This window comes from Heptranchias perlo, chromosome 29 (genome assembly GCF_035084215.1).
Source record: "Heptranchias perlo isolate sHepPer1 chromosome 29, sHepPer1.hap1, whole genome shotgun sequence".
Lineage (NCBI taxonomy): Eukaryota > Metazoa > Chordata > Chondrichthyes > Hexanchiformes > Hexanchidae > Heptranchias > Heptranchias perlo.
This window is the reverse complement of record NC_090353.1, coordinates 26,049,871-26,076,126: the sequence shown is the minus strand read 5'-3', so window position 1 is coordinate 26,076,126 and position 26,256 is coordinate 26,049,871. Positions and strand designations below refer to the sequence as shown.

The following is a 26,256-nucleotide window of genomic DNA, read 5'->3' as shown; positions in this document are numbered from 1 at the left end:
CAGCTTAAATCTATGTCCTCCAGTTCTTGAACTCTCCGCTAGAGGAAACAGATACTCCCTGTCCACTCTGGGTCCTTCATCATTTTGTACACCTCAATCAAGTTTCCCCTCAGCCTCCTCTGCTCCGAGGAAAACAACCCCAGTCTATCCAATCCCTCCTCGTAGCTGCAATTTTCAAGCCCTGGCAATGTTCTTGTAAATCTTCTCTGCACTCTCTCCAGAGCAATTACGTCCTTCCTGTAATGTGGTGACCAGAACTGCGCACAATACACAGCTGTGGCCTTACCAGCGTTTTATACAGTTCCATCATTACATCCCTGCTTTTGTATTCTATACCTCCGCTAATAAGAGAGCATTCCGTATGCCTTCTTCACAATCTTATCTACCTGTACTGCTACCTTCAGGGATCTGTGCACATGCACTCCAAGGTCTCTCACATCCTCTACCCCTCAATATATTCCCGTTTACTGCGTATTCCCTTTTACTGTTTGCCCTCCCTAAGTGCATTACTTCACACTTCTCCGGGTTGAACTCCATGTGCCACTTTTCTACCCACTCCATCAATCCATTGATATCTTTTTGGAGTCTACAGCTATCCTCTTCACTAGCAACTACATGGCCAATTTTTGTGTCATCTGCAAATTTGCCAATCATGCCCCCTACGTACAAGTCCAAATCATTAATATATACCACAAACAGCAAGGGACCCAACACTGATCCCTGTGGCACGCCACTGGAAACGGATTTCCATTCGCAAAGACATCCATTGACTTTTACCCTTTGTTTCCTGTTACTGAGCCAATTTTGGATCCAATTCGCCACATTTCCCTGTATAAGAACATAAGAACATAAGAAATTGGAGCAGGAGTAGGCCAATCGGCCCCTCGAGCCTGCTCCGCCATTCAATAAGATCATGGCTGATCTGATCCCAACCACAAATCTAAAGAACACAAGAAGTCGGAGCAGGACCCGGCCACACAGCCCCTGGGCCCTCTCCGCCACCCACAGGGCATTGACCGATCCGATGGGCTTTTACCTTTCTGACCAGTCTGCCATGTGGGACCTTGTCAAATGCCTTACTAAAATCCATGTAGACAACATCCACTGCACTACCTTCATCAATCCTCCTTGTCACTTCCTCAAAGAATTCAATCAGATTTGTAAGGCATGACCTTCCCTGAACAAATCCATGCTGACTATCCCTGATTAAACAATGCCTTTCTAAGTGACAGTTTATCCTATCTCAGTATTGATTCTAATAGTTTGCCCACCACCGAGGTAAGAATGAACGGCCTATAATTGTTTGGCCTTTCCCTTGTACCCTTTTTAAACAATAGTACTCAGTTTGCAGCCTTCCAGTCCTCTGGTACCTCCCCTGTATCTGGTGAGGATTGGAAAATGATCCTCTGAGCATTTGCTATTTCCTCCCTGGCTTCCTTCAATAGCCTAGGAAACAATCCATCCGGCCCTGGTGACTTATCAACTTTCAAGGATTCCAGTCCCTCTAGTACTTCCTCTCTTGTTATGTTTACCTTATCCAATATTTCACACCTCTCCTCTTTAACTACTACGTCCGGATCATCCCTTTCCTTTGTGAATACGGAGACAAAATATTAATTTAAAACTCTACCCACATCCTCTGCTTCTACACACGAGTTACCCTTATCATCCCTGATGGGTCCCACCTTTTCTTTAGCTATCCTCTTGTTCTCAATGTCCTGACAAAACAACTTTGGGTTTTCTTTAATCTTACGAGCTAATATTTTTCTCATGCCCTCTCTTTGCTTTCCTTATTTCCTTTTTTACATCACCCCTGTACTTTCTATACTCCTCTAGGCTTTCTGCAGTATTTAGTTTTCTGTGACAGTCATAAGCTTTCTTTTTCTGCTTTATCTTGCCCGTATACTTCTAGACAACCGGGGACTCTAAATTTGGCAGTGCCACCCTTTTTCTTTGAGGGGACATGTCTGCATTGTACCTGTAGAATTTCACTTTTTAGTGCCTCCCACTGGCCTGCCACTGATTTCTCCTCAAGTAGTTGTGTCCAGTCCACTTCTGCCAAATCACCTCTTAGTTCTGTAAAATTTGCCTTCCTCCAATTTAAAACATTTACTCCTGATTTAACTCTGTCCTTTTCCATAATAATGCTAAAATTAACTGAATTGTGGTCACTATCCCCAAAATGGTCACCCACTGTCACTTCACCCACTTGCCATCTTCATTTCCCAGGACTAAATCTAGAATTGAATTGCATCCCCTCTTGTTGGGCTTGTCACTACTGGCTAAAAAAGTTCTCCTGGTCTTTTGTTGACCAAGGTTGATTAATTACATACGTAGAGCTCTTGCTCTTTAGGGATATGTACCAAAAACTTCTTTGAACACCTCCCACTGTTCATCTGCAACCATTAACAATTCCGTCCAGTTTACTATGGTCATTTTCTGTCTCATCCCTTCAAAGTCAGCCTTACCTAAATATAAAACCTTGGTTTGTGACTCACCCTGCTCCCTCTCAAACCTAATATCGAATTCAATCATGTTATGGTCACTGATAATCTAATGGTAAGAGAACGCCTAATTAACGACAGGAAAACAAAATTAAATGTGTGGCTAAGAATAAAGTTTTATGTACAATGGAGTGGAGGTGGGAAAGAGATTAACTGACTATGCATGGCATGATTTTTTTTTAAATAGGACAGTGTACCTAGATGATTTCCTTCCAAAGGATAACAGAAATTCCTAGTTGCAAATGGAAGAACCCTCCTTGCAAAGAGTCTCAATGAAAGAATTAATGTAAATTTGCAGCTTGTAGGGATTTCAATTAAATACATTATTAACTATGACATTTTAAAATAACTCAATAGTAATTATCAACCAATGAAACTAGCCATCATGGGTGAATTACACTGTGACAAAAGCTAGGATAATAAAATAGCTGCAACTACAGTAGAACTGCAGAACTGACACCAACAGCTAGCAAGAAAGGAAACTTTGCATTGCTTTGTTTTCTTTGGCAAAGAAAGCCATGCATTTAAGGTAATTGAGTATGTAGCTAATACTAAAATCAACAAAATAGTAGTTAATGTTTTTATTGCCCACATAAGTCACAAGAGTCATAATTAGTACTTAAAACTATCTACTTAATTATAGCTTAAACTTCACGCAGCCCAAGATGGCATGAATATACGCCCTCTATTTAGAAATGAACAGTTCAATTTTTACTAATGATGCACAACAGCAATAAAATATTCGATAAAGTGCATACTTGATGTTTCAGCATCATATCTTCAAAACAGAATATTTAGTGTCTAAGGAGAAATTATCTCCATCTAGGTGTACTAGCTGATTAATTATATCTTATCTAGAAAAGAAAGCAGGGCTAATAAAAATTTTAATAAAAGGCTGCAAACAAAACATAACCATAGGTACAAACAAATGTCACTGCTAACTGAAGACCTACATGCAGCAGGTTTGCTCAGAACTTTGCTCATGTTTCTCTTAGTGCAGTGAAAGAAAGTACATTCAGGCACAGATTGTGAATAAACTCATACCAATATGGTTAGATTATATATCTTCAGTTGCCGTATTCCTCATTCTTTGAATTAATTTATTCCCCCGTGCCATGGACAAAGCAGGCAGCCAGTCCAACAGCAAAAATCACTGGAATGCCTGCATCAAAAGGGATTTTTACCTTACATTATTTAATACTTCATAGGAGGCTATTCAGTCACTCCAGCCTCCTCCACCATTCAATCAGATCATGGCTGATTTGTAACTCAGCTCCATTTACTCGCCTTTGATCCATATCTTTCGATACCCTTACCTAAGAAAAAGCTATCGGTCTCAGTTTTGAACATTTCAATTGACCGAGCATCCACAGCCTTTTGGGGCAGTGAGTTCCAGATTTCCACTACCCTTTGTGTGAAAAAGTGCTTCCTGATTTCAGTCTTCCTTAATTGTGCATAGCCACTCAATGATAAATATTTTAGCCCTGCTTGGCTTTACAGCGAGGAATATTTATTCTTTTCCTCCCCCCCACCACCCCCCAATCCTCCTCCATTAGAATTCAAGGTGAAGGTCTTTCAAAGCTAAGATACTGGATAAAAACTGGGTGATAAAATTGTAACTTTCACCCCTGCAACTGACTCACTCATTATCAACTCATTATTAGAAATGAAGCAAAAACAGAATATATACCCATCATTTCATGCAAATATTTATTGGAAATTACTTAACATGCTGAGTGTGTTCTGCTTTTATGAATACATATTTTTCTTGAACACCTATAAGCAGTGAAAATCATAAAATTATATTACTATTGTGTCCAAGCACAAAATGCAAGATGAAATGTCTCCAGATGCCACTGCCACAAATTTTGCACACTAGGTTGGATCTCAAACTTGTCACTAATTAATTCAGCTTATATTAGCTACAGGCTCAATCACCAAACAGTTTCAAAGAAGCACAGCATTGCATATTCTTTTCAATCCTAGTGCTGAAGGGAAGCAATACCGATTTGAAAATCCAGTGCCAGTTGGTACTGAATTTTAGAGTAATTAATATCTCCTGATCAACACCTAAAACTCCAGAACTGAAAAAAGATCTGTGGTGGGCTTGCAGGGAAGGAGATACACACCTCTTGGTGTTTTCACAAGTCAATGGGTTTTGTGCAAGAGTGATCATCTTCAGAAGAGGAGAAAAGGGCAGGAAAAAAAACAATGGGAATGGAAGCAGGAAATCAGGGTGCAAATGAAACCGTAGAGCAGCAGGTTCTTTCTTTTGGGAAACTGATGCCACAGCATAGAATCATAGAAGTTTACAACATGGAAACAGGCCCTTCGGCCCAACATGTCCATGTCGCCCAGTTTATACCACTAAGCTAGTCCCAATTGCCTGCACTTGGCCCATATCCCTCTATACCCATCTTACCCATGTAACTGTCCAAATGCTTTTTAAAAGACAAAATTGTACCCGCCTCCACTACTGCCTCTGGCAGCTCGTTCCAGACACTCACCACCCTTTGAGTGAAAAAATTGCCCCTCTGGACCCTTTTGTATCTCTCCCCTCTCACCTTAAATCTATGCCCCCTCATTATAGACTCCCCTACCTTTGGGAAAAGATTTTGACTATCTACCTTATCTATGCCCCTCATTATTTTATAGACTTCTATAAGATCACCCCTAAACCTCCTACTCTCCAGGGAAAAAAGTCTCAGTCTATCCAACCTCTCCCTATAAGTCAAACCATCAAGTCCCGGTAGCATCCTAGTAAATCTTTTCTGCACTCTTTCTAGTTTAATAATATCCTTTCTATAAATAGGGTGACCAGAACTGTACACAGTATTCCAAGTGTGGCCTTACTAATGTCTTGTACAACTTCAATAAGACATCCCAACTCCTGTATTCAATGTTCTGACCAATGAAACCAAGCATGCTGAATGCCTTCTTCACCACCCTATTCACCTGTGACTCCACTTTCAAGGAGCTATGAACCTGTACTCCTAGATCTCTTTGTTCTATAACTCTCCCCAACGCCCTACCATTAACGGAGTAGGTCCTGGCCCGATTCGATCTACCAAAATGCATCACCTCACATTTATCTAAATTAAACTCCATCTGCCATTCAACGGCTCACTGGCCCAATTTATCAAGATCCCGTTGCAATCCTAGATAACCTTCTTCACTGTCCACAATGCCACCAATCTTGGTGTCATCTGCAAGCTTACTAACCATGCCTCCTAAATTCTCATCCAAATCATTAATATAAATAACAAATAACAGCGGACCCATAGTCACCTAAAAAGCCAAATGGAAAAGGAGATTTCTCTCTTTTCATTTTGACTTGCATGGAAAGTCATTTTCATTGCTGGGACTCAATCAAGCTACTAAGAAATTCACACAGGTAGAATTTCTGTTTATCCGACGGGGAGTGCAGACACTTACCCGAGTCCAGAGTATGGGAATGCCCCAAATGTGCACAGGAGTCCTGCGGGAATTTCACTTGCTAAAACCATGCAGCTTAACAGGGGACTGGATTGCAAGCACCTTGGGACATTTTACTACGTTAAAAGCGCATATAAGTGCAAGTTGTTGTTTTGTGGCGCCGCATAGGAAGAATGCCAGCCATCCAGGTCCCATAAATGAGCCAGGCTGGCTATTAAATCAACAGTGCTCTGGGGTACGAAACCAGTTTGGTTCCTGTATCAGATTACCAAGTCTGCCACAGAGGGTCAACTTGGTTCCAATCTTCCACTGTCAGGTGCACCATTCTCAGCTCAAAAAGACACTGAGGTTTACTCCCTTAACGTCCAAGATTTACGGTTATATTAAAGATAGGCATCAAATCAGGATTGACGCTTGTTATTTCACTGCATTTAGCTCAGATGTAAAGAAAATACATTTATACAGTGCCTTAAACATCTCTCAGATCTACACATGCCATGAAGTCCTTTGAAGTGCGACGAGCAGGAAACTTGACAGCCATTTTGCACCTCGCAAGACCTCACAAAATCAATTAGATAAATGTCAGGTTAATCTGCTTTTGGTGATGTAGATTGAGAGAGGAATGTTGGACACGACACCAAGAGAACTTCTTGTTCTTCTTTGAATAATGCTATAGGGTCTAGATGAAAGTGAGTTTTGCTTTGATAGCCTGATAAAATGTCAATGATCTCAAGTTTTCTGCCACATTAAAATTATAAGGATGAACAACAAAAATGAGCTCTCTCGTTTGCTGTTGAGAGGAGACCTAAGCTATGGAAATTTTACTTGCTTTCTGGCTGAGCTTACTGACATGGCACTGGTGAGAACTTTAAACAATTACTGAAACATTGCTTTCTATTTTTACAATTATGTTTATAGTTTATTACAAAGACAAATAGTATGATGATTGATAGATTTAGTATTTATATTTAATAACTTAATATTTTTATACCATGCTAAAACAATCCAACAGATACAGAAATGATCAATTCAGAAATTAAGGAGCAATATAAACATTCCAGCAGTGGTTTAAGATCTTTATCCTATTCTTCAAAAATGTTAATATAAATTTACTCAAAACGGAGTTCCTGCCAAGCACTCGGAGCCCCTTAGTGCATTGTGCAAAAATAGTTTGTAACATTGTACATTTTTGAAGTGGGGGGGGGGTGGGGGGAAAAAAAAAATCACTTTTTCCTTAAAGCGATGCATTCTGTGAAGAAAGAAATCACTATCGCTAACTTGTACTTCACAGCTATATTTAAAATCTTTCCACAGAACGTTCCTTGAAAACACAAAACAGTCAAGTTTCTTCAGACGGTTTTATAGCATTATTATACTATACAATGAGGTAAGCAAGGAATGAAAATTTGGATGGGCTCCAACTTATGGTCAACAGGCCAAAGGTCTCGTGTCACAGCAAATCATTTATATTATATTGCACAAATTATTCAAGTCGTCACTTTAAATACTGCTCTCTCCCAATCACCCCAACGGACACAATGTTGGAACATTTTAAAGAGACATACACAGGACGGTAGATTTAGAGATTCACCCCACATCTGCTTGTGTTATTCCAATTGCCTTTTCTAGTGGCTGATTTCCTTCGAAGAGCATGCTTTAAGGCTAGACTTTGCTACACTGCTCATATCTGACTGCTAACGTAGGGGAATCTACACTATGCGCCAGAGCTGGGTGCTGATTGGATGGGCATGGCCCACCTGTGGCTATGCCCCTGATACTAAAGAGCACAGGTTTACTTGTGTTCTTATGAAGGTCAAGCAACATTGTCCCTAGAAGTTCAAAAAATATTACAACCTGGATGCCTCCACAACAGTGGAACATGGTTCACTTGGTAAAAAAATGTATTTGCAAGTAAAATTAAGTGGATAGTGTAAAATTCATAAGTTTATTAAAACCTGGTTCAGGTAATAGCTTTCACAGCATAGCAAGCATGAACTGATACTATATTATGTTAACAATCACACTGGAATATTATTTAAAATGAACCTGGCTATGTACCTTGTTTGCATTAGGCTATAAAAATGTATGTTATGCTCTGGGAAACATCTTCAGGATAAATGTAGATATGATACTCACTTCACAAAATGGAGAAAAATAACTATCGAGCTGCTTGTCTTAAACAAGAGAAAAGCATGCTGCTACAAGTACAGATTCAGGGGCTCAAGTCTCAGAAGTTATTTTACAAGTTGTTAGATGTAATGTACATTGGCAAATAGAAACTTATTTTGTGTACATTGTTTATTACAAAGATTTAGAAACCAGCTATTGAGCAGATAATCTAACCAAAACGTCAACCAAGGAGATGGAACATTGGGTACATTTTCCACTTGCCGACTGGACAAAATTGATTACAATGGAAAAGAAAACAGGGCAGTTTCTGTAACGAACAGCCCATCTTCAACATCAGTTTTATGTCTGGACAGCAAATTAAAAATCTCTCTTTAGTTGATATTCCAGTTAAGTGAGACATCATCCTAGAGGGAGTGATTTCCTAGCCTTGGTTGGACTGTATTTGCAGCTTTCTGTAGAGGAACGGTTTTGTTCAATGCAACCCTGTACACCCAATACTCAACTCCATTGAACCTAGAAATGTTGAGTTCTTGGCTTCTCCCTGCTGGAAAATACCCCATTACCTAGTACAAAGAAAGGATACTACCAGAGTGTGCTCAACCTGTCCTGACTTTTGAATAAGATGTTTAAGATTCTTAAAGCTTGAGGTGGCTAGCAAGAGGAATAGATAAATTTTAATCCAGGCTGGTTTTTGGGAGGAAAGGGGAGACAGCAAGGAGAGAATTTTAACTATGCTCATCAGGTTGCCCAGACTGAATCTTCCTGCTTTTACTACTGAGAATGAAGTCAACATGAAGTGCGCAGGGAAATTAGCGGATTCTAAGACTAAATGAAACATAAATCAATACTTAAAGCAATTAGCTCAACTGAAATTTGAGCACCACATTTTAAATCAGTTTCAATTTTTCTTGAATAAAAATGTCTGTGCTCTCTTGATGACAAATGGATTTAAGTGATGATTGGCAGTCACAGTCCAGGAAAGTCCTAACTTCAGTCCCCAGTCTATGAGTAAGGCCCTTACAATTGGTCTTTTTGTCCATAGGTTAGGGAAAAGGGAAAAGGAAAGAAAAATGGAAAACAGTTACCTACTCCTGATCTCTATCCAGAAACTTCTGCTAGAAGTGCACATACATGAATATCAAGTGAGGACTGGATTGGGTTTGGCTATGAAGCCCACCATGATAAAATAGTCTGCCAACATTTTTGTATGAATAAAGGCCACTTGGGTATTTCAATTCTACCTATGACAGGTAATGTTTAATTGGGATAACATATTGTTTGCAAGTCTCTATACAGGAAACAAGTGGATTTTGTAAATTGATATATTTTGTGAAGTGATGAAACCTGTAATTTATTACAGTAAAGCATAGGACATTTGGCTATCTGCAATTGTATTTTATTTACATGCCTTCCCTATACCCACTGGAAAAAAAAATCTCCTCTTCCACAGAAAGAATCTTCTGACAGAAGAACTTATTGCAAAGCTTTTATAATCTTGAATCATTTAAACCTCACTCAGATCTAATCACAGTAGTAATTCAGGAGATATTCAGAATTTGCAGCTAACTGGTACACATAATAAATATTGGACTGAGGGCAGGAAGCAGATTTCTAGGTATGTGGAAGGAAAATATTCATATATTTTTGCAGGTAATTTTTGAAAAGAATAATCAGCCCACAAGACACTAGAGGTGAAAGACTATTAAGTATCACAACAACAGTCAACCAGCCAATGCAGTTTACTAAACACAAAGCAAAAGCAATCAATCTGATTAAAGATATATTTTAGAGCCTTTTTAAAAACATCTTAATCACATTTAAGAGCAGGGGAAAAAATAAAATGGTAAAATATTAACTCTCAAGTAGTTTAACACCACCTTATAGTTTACATGACCTCTGTGAAACTCAACGCATGGTAGATCCATTACACAGAATGTACAGCGCAGAAACAGGCCATTCGGCCCAACAGGTCCATGCCAGAGTTTATGCTCCACACGAGCCTCCTCCCTCCCTAATTCAACTAACTATCAGCATATCCTTCTATTCCTTTCTCCATCATGTATTTATCTATCGTCCCTTTAAATGCATCTATGCTAGTCGCCTCAACCACCCCTTGTGGTAGCGAGTTCCACATTCTAACCACTCTCTGGGTAAAGAAGTTTCTCCTGAATTCCCTATTGGATTTATTAGTGGCTACCTTATACTTATGGCCCCTAGTTCTGGTCGCCACCACAAGTGGAAACATTTTCTCCACATCTACTCTAGCAAACCCTTTCATAATCTTAAAGACCTCTATCAGGTCACCCCTCAGTCTTTTCTTTTCTAGAGAAAAAAAAAGAGTCCCAGTCTGCTCAATCTTTCCTGATACGTATAAAGTCTCAGTTCTGGTATCAACCTAGTAAATCTTTTTTGCACCTACTCCAGTGCCTCTATATCCTTTTTATAATATGGAGACCAGAAATGTTCACAGTATTCCAAGTGTGGTACTTGCTGCAGCACAAAGAATTTACTAGAAAGTTCCACGATAGAAACTTCCAGCCAAACCCAAAATTGAGTACCCAATAACTTTTATATCATCAGAGGTTCAAGATCAATCAATTAACAAAGATATGATGTAGGGTTTAGGCTCCTCTAAGTAATTAACAGGTTATCCCTAGAATTTTTCCATTAACCTTGGTACACAAAGGAAAAATGTTGTTACTTAGACTCGAGAAAATTTGACTGCAGAGCAGAGTTTAAAAGTACTTGCAACATGCATTACTCAATCTGTTAATATATGTGCAGCTGGCCATGGGCTTTCCTGTACCCTCCACCCTTAAACATCATCACCATTCAAATGCCAAACAGAAGACTGAGGACAGTGTGAGGACAGAAGAATTTGCTTTCTGAAGTGAAAGCACATTCTTCATTTAATATTTGAAATTAAGGGGTTTTGGAGCAGGAACTCTACATTACTAGATCCAGTGTATGAGGGCCAACAAGGTAATCAGGAGACAACTGGTGTTATTTTCCCTTGGTCTTGTGATTTTCTGGAACAATGGTGAAAGATAGAGCATCAAATGCGAAGTAATTTAGCTTACTGTTTTTCAGAGCAACATTTTTGAACAGGATAGTGTATTTCTGAAACTTCTACTGCTTGATGATTCTCTGCAGAAATCCTGATTTGATGACCGCAGATTCACTCAGCAGATCCATGGTGGTGTTTAATAAATTGTGCATGTATCAGTTATATTCAAATGTATTTTAAATAATGACAATTCCAGAGTTGTAACCCTAAATTTTCCAACAGATAAAAATAGGAGCATCCTTGATGGTGGATATATTACACAAGTACCTTAATATCCATGCACACCATCACTGAATGACCAATAATTCTGATATGGTGCAAAGCTAATTTTATTAGAACAGGTTTATTTGTAACCACGTTTTTGAATCTAACAGATTTAGATATCAATTTTCATCCCACTAACTGAGGCATCTGCTTAACAAATTTTCTGAGGTAGACTATTCCACCAACTTTTCTAGCCACATTTGCCACTTGTTTGCTCACTGATCAGAAAGTCAACATACAGGTACAGCAAGCATTAAGGAAGGCAAATGGTATGTTGTACTCCAACCTCCTTGCAATAAAGGCCAAGAGTAAGGAAGTCCTGCTACAATTGTATAGGGCCTTAGTGAGACCACACCTGGAGTACTGTGTACAGTTTTGGCCTCCTTATCCAAGGAAAGACGTAATTGCCTTAGAGGTGGTGCAACAAAGGTTCACTGGATTGATTCCGGAGATGAGAGTTGTCCTGTGAGGGGAGATTGAGTAGAATGGGCCTATATTCTCTGGAGTTTAGAAGAATGAGAGGTGATCTCTTTGAAACATACAAGATTCTGAGGGGGCTTGACAGGGTAGGTACTGAGAGATTGCTTCCCCTGGCTTGAGAGTCTAGAACTAGGGGGCATAGTTTCAGGATAAGGGGTCGGCCATTTAGGACTGAGATGAGGAGGAATTTCTTCACTCATAGGGTTGTCAATCTTTGGCGTTTCTACCCCAGAGGGCCGTGGATGCTCAGTCGTTGAGTATATTCAAGGTTGAGGTCGATAGATTTTTGGAATCTAAGGGAATCAAGGGATATGGGGATCAGGCGGGAAAGTGGAGTTGAGGTCAAAGATCAGCCATGATCTTATTGAATGGCGGAGCAGGCTCGAAGGACCGTGTGGCCTACCCCTGCTCCTATTTCTTATGTTCTTATGATCAGATATGATTACCAAGCCAAGAGCTGAATGTCTATGAGTGAATTGAGTTTGCCATACTAATAAGGGAATCCAAGTAAATGGGCAACATCACTCTGCTGCTTTCTTAACAGTTAAGAGTCAAATCCTTCCATTGCCTCACCCCTCCCTAGCTCTGAAACCTCCTCCAGCCCTACAGCCCTCAGATCTCTGTACTCCTCCAATTCTTGTCTCTTGCACATCCCCGATTTTAATCACTCCACCATTGGCGGCTGTGCCTTCAGCTGCCTAAGCCCTAAGCTCTGGAATTCCTTCCCTAAACCTCTCCGCCTCGCTACCTCCTTTAAGATACTCCTTAAAACCTACCTCTTTGACATCGGTCCTATTATCTCCTTATGTGGCTTGGTGTCAAATTTTGTTTGATAACACTCCCGTAAAGTGCCTTGGGACATTTTACTACATTAAAGGCACTACATAAATGCAAGTTGTTGTTGCTGTTGACTTCGTTTTCTTAGGCCGAAGAGAATGTTTTAGGTGTTCACTTCAATCTATACTTGTGCGTAGCTTTCAGTTACTACTTGCCTTCAAGATAGACAATTAAACACTCTGAAAAAATAGTATCAGAAAACAGCTCACTTTGATCACATTCAGCGGGTCATTCATAAAGGCAACAGACAAAGCAAATTAAAGCTTCTCCATGGAACTTGTGATCCATTTATCATAACCTGATGTTTCAGTCATCTGAAGTCAAGTATCCAATACGTCACAAAATATGCCACAAGAGGTCAGTTTCTTAATGAGGCTAAACTCAGTTGAAGGCTTCAAAGGCTATTGCTCTAATTTCAAGTGCAAGTTCCTACTTTCAGTTTCTGAACCATAAGATTGGGAACATCACATGCCAAATGAATTGAACTGAAGTCAAATTTGCAAACACAAAATGGGCTATGTGATTACCGTATCACAGCAGCTCATCAATTCTAAATTACATTCAACAGGATTCTAAGGCTAAAAAAGCTCAGCAACTGAAAAACTGATCTTCTACCACAGATAACTTGAAGGAAAAGTAGGAAGTTCTATGAGCGGGTACAAAGAAGCCAGAATAAGTTAACGTGGCCAACATTTGGGATTGTCCAGGTCCGAAATGCTTGAACAGAAGCATTAATACATTTAAAATGTTGATGTTAAAATAAAGCATACAGACAGATTTAGTACTAGCACGTTAAATGTTCATACACTAGTGCCAGTTGAATGCCACATGAATAGCAGAAAATAAAACCCTATACATCTTCAGGAAATAGCTTGCCATATTGCTGGCCACAGTGTACACCGTAATTTATTTGAATCAGTAATTCATACCAAGCTACTACTTACTGTGAGATTTCTGTATTGCTTAATTTGTAGTATTAGAAACAGTTGTCAGTTTACTACATACCTGGTACTGTAAAATCCTGAGTATAAATTATTTCATCTTCCACATCTTCATTGAACAGATCTTCTTCTTCTTCTTCATTATAACCATGCAAGTCTTCCAGGTAAGGCACCACTGTCATACTTCTCCACTTGTCCTTGGTCTCTGGGCTTGGAGGAATAGGAACAAGATTTTCTGCCTGAGGATGTTTTTTCCGAAACCAACTATATTTCAGGAAGAAAAGAATGTTTCATTAGCTATACTAATGTTTCTGTACTCCCCCACCCCCCCACCCCTCCCCCCTCCAGTACATCAATCTAAGTTTAGTACTTCCAAAAAAAAGTGCAATTCACCCAACATGAAGGATATACACAAGTGTTTTTTAAAAAACTTTTGAGCAAAGCAACCAAGCAGAATGTTGGAAACAACTAAACAAAATTACCAGACTAGGACAAAGTTTAAAAAACCTAAAAAGGAACATGTATTAGCAGAACAAAGGAAGAAGCCAGCTTAAGAGTTAGTTTCAATGAAAATAAATGTTACATTATTATATGAAAATGTTTAGTTAAGGTTCTAGAAGATGACCAAAAGATGGGGAAAACTAGAAAGTAGAGCATCTTTTTCAGTTCTAATGTTCTTATCCCCTTTCTGTTCAGTTGTTCAAAACAATTTCCTTTAAGTATTTGGGGTTTTATCTTTACAAAGTTTAAGATTATGTAAGAATAGAAAGACATCCAGCTCCAGAGATTTCTGAGCATCCAGAATAGTGAGTTCATTTATTCAATTTCTAGTCAGCGGCTTCCTGATTTTGGTAAGCTGCAGATAAAGTGAAATGGCTAATCTACTTCAGTTAGTGGCCTGCATCATTTTACTCTGGGAGAAAGACCTCAGATACTATGAGCTTATTTCACTTTGTCCAATACGCATCCCTGTAAACACTAGCGTAAACCAATTTGAGAAAGTAATTAATTTCCCCTTCACTTTCTTAGGTCTTTCCAGAGCACGCAACAACCCCAGCCACGTGTACTGAGAAGATAGATCATGGCCTCATCCAATGTACCTGTCTCGAGTGGTGTTAAGAATTTGTTCCAAGCCTCCCCTTTGACTTTCAGTCCCTATGTAGAGGGATCCAAAACTTGATCAGCACCTCCCCACCAGCAGAAGAATGGCGATTAAGGATTTGGTACACAGTGGGCCGCATACCACCACGGCTTTTCAAAAACAAAATCCCATTTTAAAATATTTATGTTCACAAATAGAAAATTCTGACATTCAGCTTTAATTGTAACACTTTATCATTGTGTAGTTTCTAACTTCCATATTAAAAAGTATAACATCATTTTGGTACCCTAGCCATGTTCAAAAATAATCCCTTTAAGTAAACAGATTTTTTGGGGGGTGGGGCAGTGATGGATTTACAATCTGACCAATAAGTGATATATTTACTTTAAAAAAAAATGCTTAAAAGCTTCTGGTTTCTCCCTTGCATTGTTCTCAACAGAGAGTTCTGGCCACAAATATGTAGATCGACACAAAATCACACCATTCCCACTACTACAGTTTATTGATTCAAAGATGTTTTCCTGTTGGGGAGAGGGAGAGTGGAGAGTGGAAAGGGAAAAAAAATTAAAAGCCACATTATAGACATACAGTATATCTCTGAACAGTTAAGTTGGAAATTATTTATACAGTACGATCTCATGATCAAATAGTTACATTGTGCATCAAGTACTACCCACAGTCCAGTATGAACAGATTTCATGAGAATTGGAAAGGAAATTGCAAACCTGAACACATCATACAGCTTTATTATACATAAAAAACAGCTAGGAGGAAAATTATTTTGAAGGTGTACACTTGGAGTGGATCATAGTGAATAATGTAAAAACAAAACAATAAGTACACCCACCAGACATTTTTAGCAAATTTTGTTTCACTGTTCGTTCACAATTAGCATTTGAAACATTTTCCTTTCTTGGCAGAAGCACAAAATTCCCTGGAGGGTAAATTATAGAGCTTTTGCAATCTCTCTTTGACTGATTCATAATGCCAAGATTAATTTGACATCCTGTGCAAGACACCTTCATTTTCTGGTCTCTCACTGTAATCATTTTCAATGAATTCATTCACCCTTGAGCTGACATCCTTCACACAGGAAGTCACTGATTTTAAAAGTCTTATCTTAATGAGGGACCTGTACAAAACATCTGGCTTTTGATGTACTGTAATCACAGTAATTAATATTAAACATTTATTTTTCAAGCAACGGCACCAGCTATTCTATACAAGTGTATTTTTGAGAATGCCTAGGTAAACAATATGCACTATTCCAAGCATGTAAATGTAAGCTGAGTTAAAGTTATAAAAAAATGATTTATATAAATATCTGGGAAATGTGAGTGCAATCACATATTAAACTTACAAATTATATGTATGATCTTCATGATTTTGATTGTTCTAGCAACCACATGCTGCTATGCGTGAATAGAGTTAAGAATTGGTGATACCATGTCATCCAGAATATTTGCAACACTTTTTGAAATTGTAGTCTATTTAGCTATTGAGTCTATATATAGCTTACTATGACAATTTTTTTCTTCAATAACAAAACTAAATCCTACTTTAAAAGCAGACTACCCAAATCTTCCAGTGAATCATTACAACTCACTGACATCATGATGTTTATCATTATTTTCTTACTCGCATACATACTCCCTCACACACAGACAAGTACTGCAGCGTAACACAATGCCTTAACATGCAAAGCTTCATTTTAAGGGGCGTCTTACTGTTAGTATTGCAAAATTTCCTTTTTCTGATTGAATTCCAGCACACCTGCAACTAGACAATGAGCAGCCACAACCAAGCACCTTATAGCACCATGTGTCACTCACTGATGCAATGGCAAGCACCAGCACATTTTTATGCACTATTGGAAGAGGGGGAAGGGTCAGTTCCTCCTAAGCCTCCAATATTGAAGGCACGTTCACTATATTGCTTGTGGGAAAAGGAGGAAAAGTACTAGCACTCAAATAGGTGAGGGGTGGTAACAAGGAAGGGGGTGGGGGGGTGGGGGGGGGGAATAAAGGAGAATTAATTCTCTTCCTCCCCAGAAATGTAGAAAAGCATTTCCCCATGGGAGACCTGGGGGTAAACTTATATTATTTTAAATATTGCTGATATTTTAAAATGGTACAGGTTTCCACAGGTTACAGATAGAAAAATCTTTAAGAAACTCCTTCCATTGCCACTCCCCCCACCCCACCATCATGACCAGTTCCCGAAATCTGACCCTTTGGTCAGAAATTGACAAAGTTCGTTAAGCACTGATCAGTGGTTTGTTGGCAACGGAGGCGGAGGAAAAGCACTGGGTGCTCAACATGGGATGGCAGGCAGGAGCAGGGAAGGTAACAGTAGGGAGCAAGGAAGGTAATGGCATGGATTTGCGAGGCAGTGGGGTGGGACAAGAGGTAACAGGAGAAAATGAGGACAGAGGTAGAAAATGGGGGAGGGGAAAGTGAAGGGAACTAGAGCATGGGAGAGGCTTGAAATGATTCCTCTTTCTGCCCCATAAGATTTTTAAGAAACAAAGAGCTTCCCAAACTAAGCCAGGAAGTCTCTGTTATTTAAATGGGAACCTGGAGGTTTCCCGGCTTAGGTTGGAAAAGCCCTTTAGGGAATCCCGCTCCCGCTTTAAGAAAAGCTATGTACCTGCTGTGTCCAGGAATTGACTTCAAAAACAGCACATAAAAGCTTTTAAAAATGCTCATGGAACTTAAACCAGGTTCCTGGACACAGCAGATATGAGAAGGCAGGAGCAAAGGATGATGGGTGCATGGGTCATGGCAGGGGGAAACAGGCAACAGCAGCAGTAAGATGAGAAAAGGGCTGGAGGTACGAGTGGGAAGAGGCACAAGGACAAATTTCAGGATGCTTCAGGCAGGAGGCACTGTGGAGCGCAGAGCTACTTATCTTAAAGATGAGAATTAAGGCAACTCAAAAGTAAGTATATGGCAAGTACAGATAGGTATAGTTTAGGTCTCAGTAAGTGTGTACCATGTCCACAAAATGCGCACATACGCAGGATTTTAATTTTTTTTTTAAACTTATATTTTACTTATTCTTCATATATAGAAATACCCAACAGACCACGGATGCACACATTCTCAGTTTAAATTTAAAATTATACATGCTGATCATGCATCTACATTTCATAATATCTTCCAATATTAAGTATATTACAAAAACAAACCTTACAATCACCATGTTAACTAGTTTCATTTCAAAGTTGACAACTGCCATTTTACTTAATAAAAAAAACTACAGTACTTGAAATTAGAAGTATCTTTCAGTGCCTCATTGTATGTACTACCCAATGGAATGGCAGAACTGAATTCTAAGGGATGCACCAATTGGAGGCACAACAACCCTGAGGAAGGAAGGAATGTAGCAAGTGAATGCATTCTACCCCAATGAACCCAGGTGTTAGCTGGGAAATTATTCATCAGAAAAAGGCACTGCATCAGTGGACCAGGATAAGCTGAAATAAAATATATTGCAGGACAGCTTTATGGAAAATATAACTTCATTAATTTTGATTTGAAGAGCAAGTTTTTAACCTACAGCTATACTACCACTATATTCTTTCACCCAAGTCATTAAAAGAGTTCTATATCCAACTTTGCAGATGACACAAAGTTAGCAGGCATATTAAGTTGTGAAGATGGGAGGAGGAAGTTACAAAGGGATAAAGACAGACTAAGTGATTGGGCAAAACTATGGCAGATGGAGTTCAAGGCGGAGAAGTGAGAGGTCATCCACTTCGTGTGAGAAAGACAAATCGTAATATTTTCTTAATAAGGAGAGACTAGGAGCTGTGGAGGAGCAAGTGTCCAAGTACACAAATCACTAAAAGCTAGTGCACAGGTACAAAAAGCAATAAAAAAGGCTAAGTGAATGTTGCCCTTTATCTCAAGGGGTTTGGAATTCAGAAGTGAGCAAATGCTTCAATTCTTCAGAGCCTTGGTCACACCTCATCTGGAGTACTGCATTCAATTTTGGGCACCGCACCTCAGGAAATATATATTGGCCTTGGAGGGAGCACAGCGCAGATTCACCAGAATGATACCAGGACTTAAAGGGTTAAATTATGAGGACAGGTTGCTAAAAATTGGTTTTTATTCCCTTGAGTTTAAAGTGTATAAAATGATAAAAAGTTTAGGTACTTATAATGGTGAAACTACTTCCTCTGGTGGGGGAATCCAGAACAAGGGGGCATAGTCTTAAAGCTTGGCCAGTTAGGAGTGAAATTACGAAGCACTTTTTCACACAAAGGATAGTGAAAATCTGGAACACTCAAAAGATTGCGGTTGCTGAGTCAATTGAAATTTTCAATACTGAGATTGATAGATTTTTGTTAGGTATGGGTATCAAGGGATACGGAGCAAAGACAGGTAAAATGGAGTTGAGGTACAGATTCTCAATAATCCAATAGTATGGCGGACAGGCTTGATGGGCTGAATGGCCTACTCCTGTTCCTACATCCCTAGATTAGCTTTTATACTGTAGTGCTATCTCTTCAACATCTCATACTTGAGCAGGTTGCTTTTCACTCACATTCGCATCCAGTTTCCTCATTAATTAGGTTTTTTTTGTTTCTATCTCAGTTCCTCTGAATTTGCCTTTTCTTATTCTTATTTTCTTCTCACTGAGTTTAACCCAGATGTTGAAATTCCACTAAATTACCCTGTTACAAACTCAACTAAAGCAAACTGACAATAATTCCTGTTACTTTAAAATCCATGCTGCCTACAAGCCTCTTTTGAATAAACACCCACACTATGTGGAGGTGTGTGTCAAATTACAGCACTCACACCAGTAAAAATTCTAAAGGTTACTCAGGCCATCTCAGTGAGCAGCACTATTGACAGCACAGTGCAAGCAACCCCCCACTCAGATATGCCACCTGCTAAACAACAAGGCAGACTGTGAAATTGCTCAATGACAAATTAAGTGAAGAACTTCTGTCAACTCATTTATTATTCAGTCACTGTCAGTCAGTTTTCATTTCATCCAAGTCCTCTCCAGTTACTTAACTGTTGCTCCTGAAACCCAATTAGCTGATATGTAACACAGTGGGAAAGCCTTCTTAAGCTACAGGAGATGGTAAAAATGCCTTTTAATCTAAAAGGGCAATAATCTAGGATTTGCATAACAGAAGTTCATATTTCTTAGCCTAGAGCGCTTGGTGCTTAAAATTTTATAACTTTTCCTTTTGGAGAGTTGTTGCTAATTTTAGCATGTTGATAACACTAGTTCAGAAAGGACTTGTGTTTCAATCTGTACAATTAGAAAATACTTACAAAAATTCCATTCAAATATCATTTTTGTTATATTAACAAAAACAAATTTTAAAAGTTCTTGGGGGATCGGGAGAGGAAGAAAACTATGCTTTTAATGTATAGTACCCTAAAGACTGAGCTAAAAGGGAAGATAGCTAATAGTTGTCAATTTGAGTGTACTGACAGTTGTTAAAAACAAAGTATGTGGAGAGGATACTGTATTCAGATTTTTTTTTAAATATCAAACTTTAAAAACTAACACAGCAAGCAATATACTTATGGTCTTCGCTGCAAACCAAGACTTGCATGGTTTGCTGATGTTCTACTTGGGACAGCACTGTGGGAGAACCTTCACCACACGGACTGCAGCAGTTCAAGAAGGCGGCTCACCACCACCTTCTCAAGGACAATTAGGGACGGGCAATAAATGCTGGCCTCGCTAGTGACGCCCACATCTCGTGAACGCATAAAAAAAACTTGTTGGTTGTGTTTGAAATGGTTATTGTATAGTAGCCAAAATGGTAAAACATACAATGAAGTTCAAGATCCCAGGCACACTATCAAAACTTAGTTATCAAAGCCAGTGAAGATGCGGTCAAGATCGTAGGGAGCCAAGACTCATCCACAAGAGCAAGGGCAGAAAAGACCCAAAAATGTAACAACGGGGAAAGGGTAGGGAATTGGGAGTAGAGTAGACAGCTTCCAGTTGGAGAACTAGAACTGGCACCAGCTCAATAGGTCAAATGGCCTCCTTCTGTGCTCTAATTTCTATAAATCTATGAAACCATAGCTCAGGGTGGAGTCAGTGTCTTCAGGAGGGGAGTTCTCGAGTAAAGTGGTGAGAAAATGGTTTAAAAAATGTATTAGAACTGAGAATTATCACCAGGGATCTCACTAAGCAAGCATGCAGACATTTTTCCACTAAAACTTCTAGATGTCTCTTAAACACATACATATAATAGTGTCTCTGTTATTGGAATAAGGAAACCTGGGTTTATTCCTAATTCATCTTACTATTCCACTACTTTGCTGATGGTGAGAAACTTACTTGTGCTGTCTGATTTGTTGTATTGAAAATCTTTTCACAGGATCGTATTCAAGCATTCCTGTAACGACAGAAAAAGATACCTGTGTTAATGTAAAAAACACAATGGTCACATACTACAAAACTAGATGAAGAATTACTTTATGATTTAGACTTCTCTAAATACTGGCCCAGAATTTTCTGGAAACTTGCACCTTCTACATCAGTTCGTGTTACGGCACAAAAGAGAGGAAATTATGATGCAAGTACTTGCACAAGCCAAAATTCAAAATCAGAACTAATCATACATCTAACTTACTCATTATCTATAAATGCCTACAACATTACCAACACAACTTGGACTTGCATTGTGCAATTAACAGTGCCAAATGCTCCAAAGCGCTTGAAAAAGAGTAACATTAAAATGGGAGAATAGAATTAGACTAGGTGGCTAATTGGAGAAAAACAATGACACAGACTTGATAGAGCAAATAACGCTTCTGTGATACAATACACTATGAATTTTTGGAACCATCTTGTGAGGAAAGCTAGGAGAGGTGACTGAGGGTGTGGTTGAAAAAGATAGCATTTTGAAAAGGCTTTTGAAAGAGGGAGATATGTGGTAAAGTGGAGAGTTTTGCAAAGGTCGTTCCAGAGTGCTGGGCCGTGATGACTGAAGGCTCTGCCAGATGATGGAATGGAGTGGAGGAGAGATGGACGAATTTACATTAGACCAGAAATCAAAATGGAGAATGCAAACTGGGATATAGAGCTGGAGAAGATTGTAAAGGTAAGGTGGGATAACATCATGCAGGGATTTATAGATTAAAAGGCAAGAACTTTGATATCACTGTGGTGAGGAGGCAGTGGAGGGCAGTGTGAACAGGGGTGATAGGTGAGCAGGAAAGGATGCAGGTGGCAGGGTTCTGGATGAATTCAAGTTTTTGCAGGGTGGAGCTTGCAAACCCAGAAAGGACAGCATTAGAGAAGTCAAACTCCACACATCTTGGGACAATAGCCTAGCTCGTTAGTGCAAGTCCTGGGACTTTATACATCATGGGAAGACACTACTGGGCTGATTCCATGATCTGGCATTTGCAATGTATACACATTAGGAAATTAATGGTCAAAAAACCAGTGCCTGCCCAACCACGATTCCTCAAGATGAGCTCTCTGGGAACAGAATCATTCCTCTGGTGCGGTGCCACCTATCTGCCATGTCACTGATATTCTTACATGTGTGTTCAGCATCTAGTTACTCCAGAATTTATGAAGCTGATTCTACTCCTACAGTGTGTGGAGAATGCAGAATGCAGAATATATTCAGGTGTTTTGTTTCTTAAGTGAAGAAAAACTCAAAGAAACTTAAACATTAAATTTGACCTGGTTTTCCTGATAACCAATTTGCCCTGCTGCAGTAGCATTTTATGAATGCTTCATTGTAATAAATCACATTGAAACACCACAGTAAATATTTAACATTTGAAATGCATATATACATTTCATTTTTACTTAGCTAGTGACCCTTCCCTTTCAAGTATGAATCCTATAATTCGAAGATGAATCTAGTGGTCAGGCTCTCCGCTGCATTGGACAAATATTTACGAAACACTCAGTTACACAAAGGATGCATCTATCTATACACATTATTAAACAAACCTTACATCCTCCCCATCTCTGTAACCTCCTCCAGCCCCAAACCTTGCAAGATCTCTGCACTCCTCCAATTTTGGCCTCTTGCGCATCCCCGATTTTAATCGCTCCACCATTGCCGGCCGTGCCTTCAGCTGCCTAGGCCCAAAGCTCTGAAATTCCCTCCGCCTCTCCCACCTCCTTAAAACCTACCTCTTTTCACCTGTCCTAATACTTCCTTATGTGGCACGGTGTCAAATTTTGTTTGCTAACGCTCCTGTGAAGCGCCTCGGGATGTTTTACTACATTAAAAGGTGGTGTATAAATGCAAGCTGTTGTTCCAATTTTTGATCAAGCTTTTTTGTCAACATTTATCTTTATAAATCGTTATGTCAACATTCTCCTTCAATTTTGCTGTCACCTGTCACAACGTAGTTGCAGCCTCTAGCCACTAGTTTGCTCTGTAGAGCAAGTTTCTGAAATGTCTCTCCAAATTCCATCTTGTATATATAAAAAAAACACATTCATCAACTGACAGTGGACAATGCCACTGGCAATCCACTAGTATATTATTAAAAGCCTTGCATGGACTTTGTTTGTCACACTTAGTGCAACAATTTTCTCATGCCTGCCAGTCATGGCACGGTGTAATAGCCTGCATTGCTTTTAAATTGCAACAGTGGTATATGTTCCTATACTTGCCATTACTTACCTTTGGACCCTCCCAAATGCTGGCGCTCCTCCAAGTTCTGTCTCCTAGCTCCATTTCTCTAGGCAGTACTGCAGGCAGTTTCAGGTAAGTTTCTCCTTTAAACTTATTTTACACAATGTAAGCTATTAAGTAAATTTAAAGATCATATTTTAACCATTAATTAACCCTTCTTCTAAGGTTGATTTAACATTGCTGAATTTCTGCTATCTTCAAAGGCCTGCCTGTCATCCCTGTCGCGGGGCCTCAGCATTTAAGCCAATTCAGGCCATCGCAATTCCTTACCACCACTGGACACGTTGCAAATTCAGATGGCCTCCCTCACAGTTCTACTTTTACCATGGGCTGTTCAGGCCTTGCTCCATACTATGCCACATACTCACGTGTTCACCCAATTCCCCATTCCTCTGGCAAGCTCCTTCTTCACTGGTTTTCTAAGTTAGTGTTGGGAAAGCAGCTTTTGACATCAGGCTGCTGGAAAGGATGGGGGGAGGGCACTGGGGTTTTGGGATCAGGCTGTTCAGAGGCAAAAGCATGGGGGTGGATGCTTGTGGTCAGGCTGGTGAGGGAAGGGTTTGTGATCATGCTCATGGGGAAGGGGTGGGGGTAGGGCTGAGAGAATGTCAGTTGTAGAGGAGGAGGGGAGGGAAGGGGATGGGGCGGGAGAGAAGTGCAGGTGATGGGAGGTGAGGGGGATATGAAGGGTGGAGAGCGGTGAGTAGGGGATGAGGGTGGGGATATAGCAGCATCAAGGTGATAGTGGGAGCAGGGGGGTGGAGGGGGAAGCAAGAGGGGCAAGGCAAGGCCTGAGTGGATCTAAAGAGCTGCTGAAGGCTACAAGCTAGATTTTACCCACACTTGCCAATGGAAAATGCAATGCAGCTCTTACCAGTTTCCTTCGCCACATCATCTACCACCTCCCAACCAAAAAGGAAAAAAAAAGAGAAGCAAAAACAGAGAAACACAGAGCAGCCCAGGAGAAAGAGAGTAACACAAAAGATGATCAGAAAAGAAGATAGTCAGTCAGAGAGAAACACCAAAACAAACATGACAAAGACAAATGAGAAAACGTATCCTCCAACTTCCTGTGAGGGCTGCCATTGGAGATTCAATAGTACAATTTATAATCCAGTGATTCCCACAACTCAGTGAAATATTTTAGTTTCCCCATAAATGGTCATCCAAATCTATTACACCAGTAATTATGGATTTTTCACATATTTATATTGGAAAGGGGGAAAATATTGATGGCATCCCCTCTCTAATTCCTGAATTGGCCAGTTGATAAGGAGCATTTTTACAAAGTTCAACTATGCCTTTTGTCCAAATCAATCAAGCAAAATGTAAAGGTACTTTATATAAAAGTACAGTGATATTTTAAACATCTTTTAATATTTCGTACAGCATTTGTAGTCTTCTGATCTATGCAGCATGCCACCTACTGCATCTTTATGGTACAGCATTCAACCTACACGAACGGCAAAAATATCTGCTCGACCTAAAACTTAAAACTTGCGTAGATTGACCACAGTCCCAGAGGAAATTTCCAGGCCCAGCCATAGTTAAAGCTGTTAGCTCACATACCATGTTGAAATAATTTTACCATAATATAGGTTCTCAATGTTAGCAGATTCATTCAATATTAATTCGCTACAAAAAACACTTGGAATACGATTTTAAGTTTTTTTTTTAAAATGTGAACATTACTTCTGCTGACATGTTTAACCCCATCCCCCCAAATTTTTCCAATTTTATTTTTACTTTATTTCTAGTATAACCCATTTTATAATTTTCCTTAACAAGTTTAAAAACATTTTATTTATCTATTTTTTCTGCGTCCCACTGTCGAAAAAACAGTTTTTCAGGCAGCTGAGGCCCAGAAGAATAAAAATAGTGCTGTGACCTGGTGAATTTTCGATGCAAATTTTCAGTGTTAATTAGAACCCAGCTACCAGTATTTGTGGCATCAGTAGCACAATCATATCCAGATTACTGTGAGAATTAAAATAACCGCTCTAAAATACCAATCCAGTTTAGAACGACAATAAAGTCCCAGTGTAGGTTTCACGAGGATGACATCTGATGTTGTATAGTTTAACATGACTGGATGTTGATGAAACAAAAAAAAACTTAATTTATGGCCTGCTAGTAATCACAACCCAACGTTTCAGATTGATGAATGTGTTTTGAACTACTCACGTCAAAACGTTCACTGTAAAGATACAGCTTTTCCATTTCACCATTGTGAGCACACTATAGAACATTCCAAAAAACAACAGGGATTAACTGATGCAATACAACAGACCCTACAACTACAGGAAACCAGCTGAGCCTGTTCAAAAGAAAATATAATAATGTTTTCTGGTCCCTCCTCTAAATCTACTACCAACGTATTCATCAGTGGTAAGGACAGCACACGAGCCACAGACTCAGTTCACATCCAAAAGCAAATATCAACAGCATGCTAGAAAGAAAGTGCATTACAGAATAGGTGTGTAATCCAAGGGGAAGAGAAACCTCAGCTATAGTAGAATACTGACTTTGCAATATTAGCAATAACTGGATGGTTCCATACCCATTTCCAATTTTATAAAATACATTGTAGTTTGCCCCACAGAAGTGAATATAAATATGAAGATGGGTAGGTTAAAAAAAAAGTTAAATTGTGCACCCATGCCTAAAATATGAATGTTTTGTTTATATTAAATGTGTAGTCCAGTTAGTACCCCATTTGTGGATTTTGAATTCTAGGTACGGTTAAAGATTTTTTCATCTTAACTACATTTGCAATCCCTCTTCATTCATCAAACATAAAGAATATGACCTGGCATTCCATGATCAGAACACACCTT

General features: G+C 39.3%; 1 protein-coding gene across 3 annotated transcripts in view; it reads right to left on the bottom strand.

Moving 5' to 3' along the window:
- Positions 1-26,256, bottom strand: part of stk11 (serine/threonine kinase 11) — a 115,410-nt gene that overhangs the window by 42,240 nt on the left and 46,914 nt on the right. For all 3 annotated transcript variants that reach the window (XM_067968344.1, XM_067968342.1, XM_067968343.1), the window contains exons 7-8: positions 21,088-21,145; positions 13,723-13,922 (exon numbers count right to left, since the gene is read on the bottom strand). In XM_067968344.1, the coding sequence (XP_067824445.1) occupies positions 13,723-13,922; positions 21,088-21,145 (258 nt within the window). The remainder of the gene's footprint in view (positions 1-13,722; positions 13,923-21,087; positions 21,146-26,256) is intronic.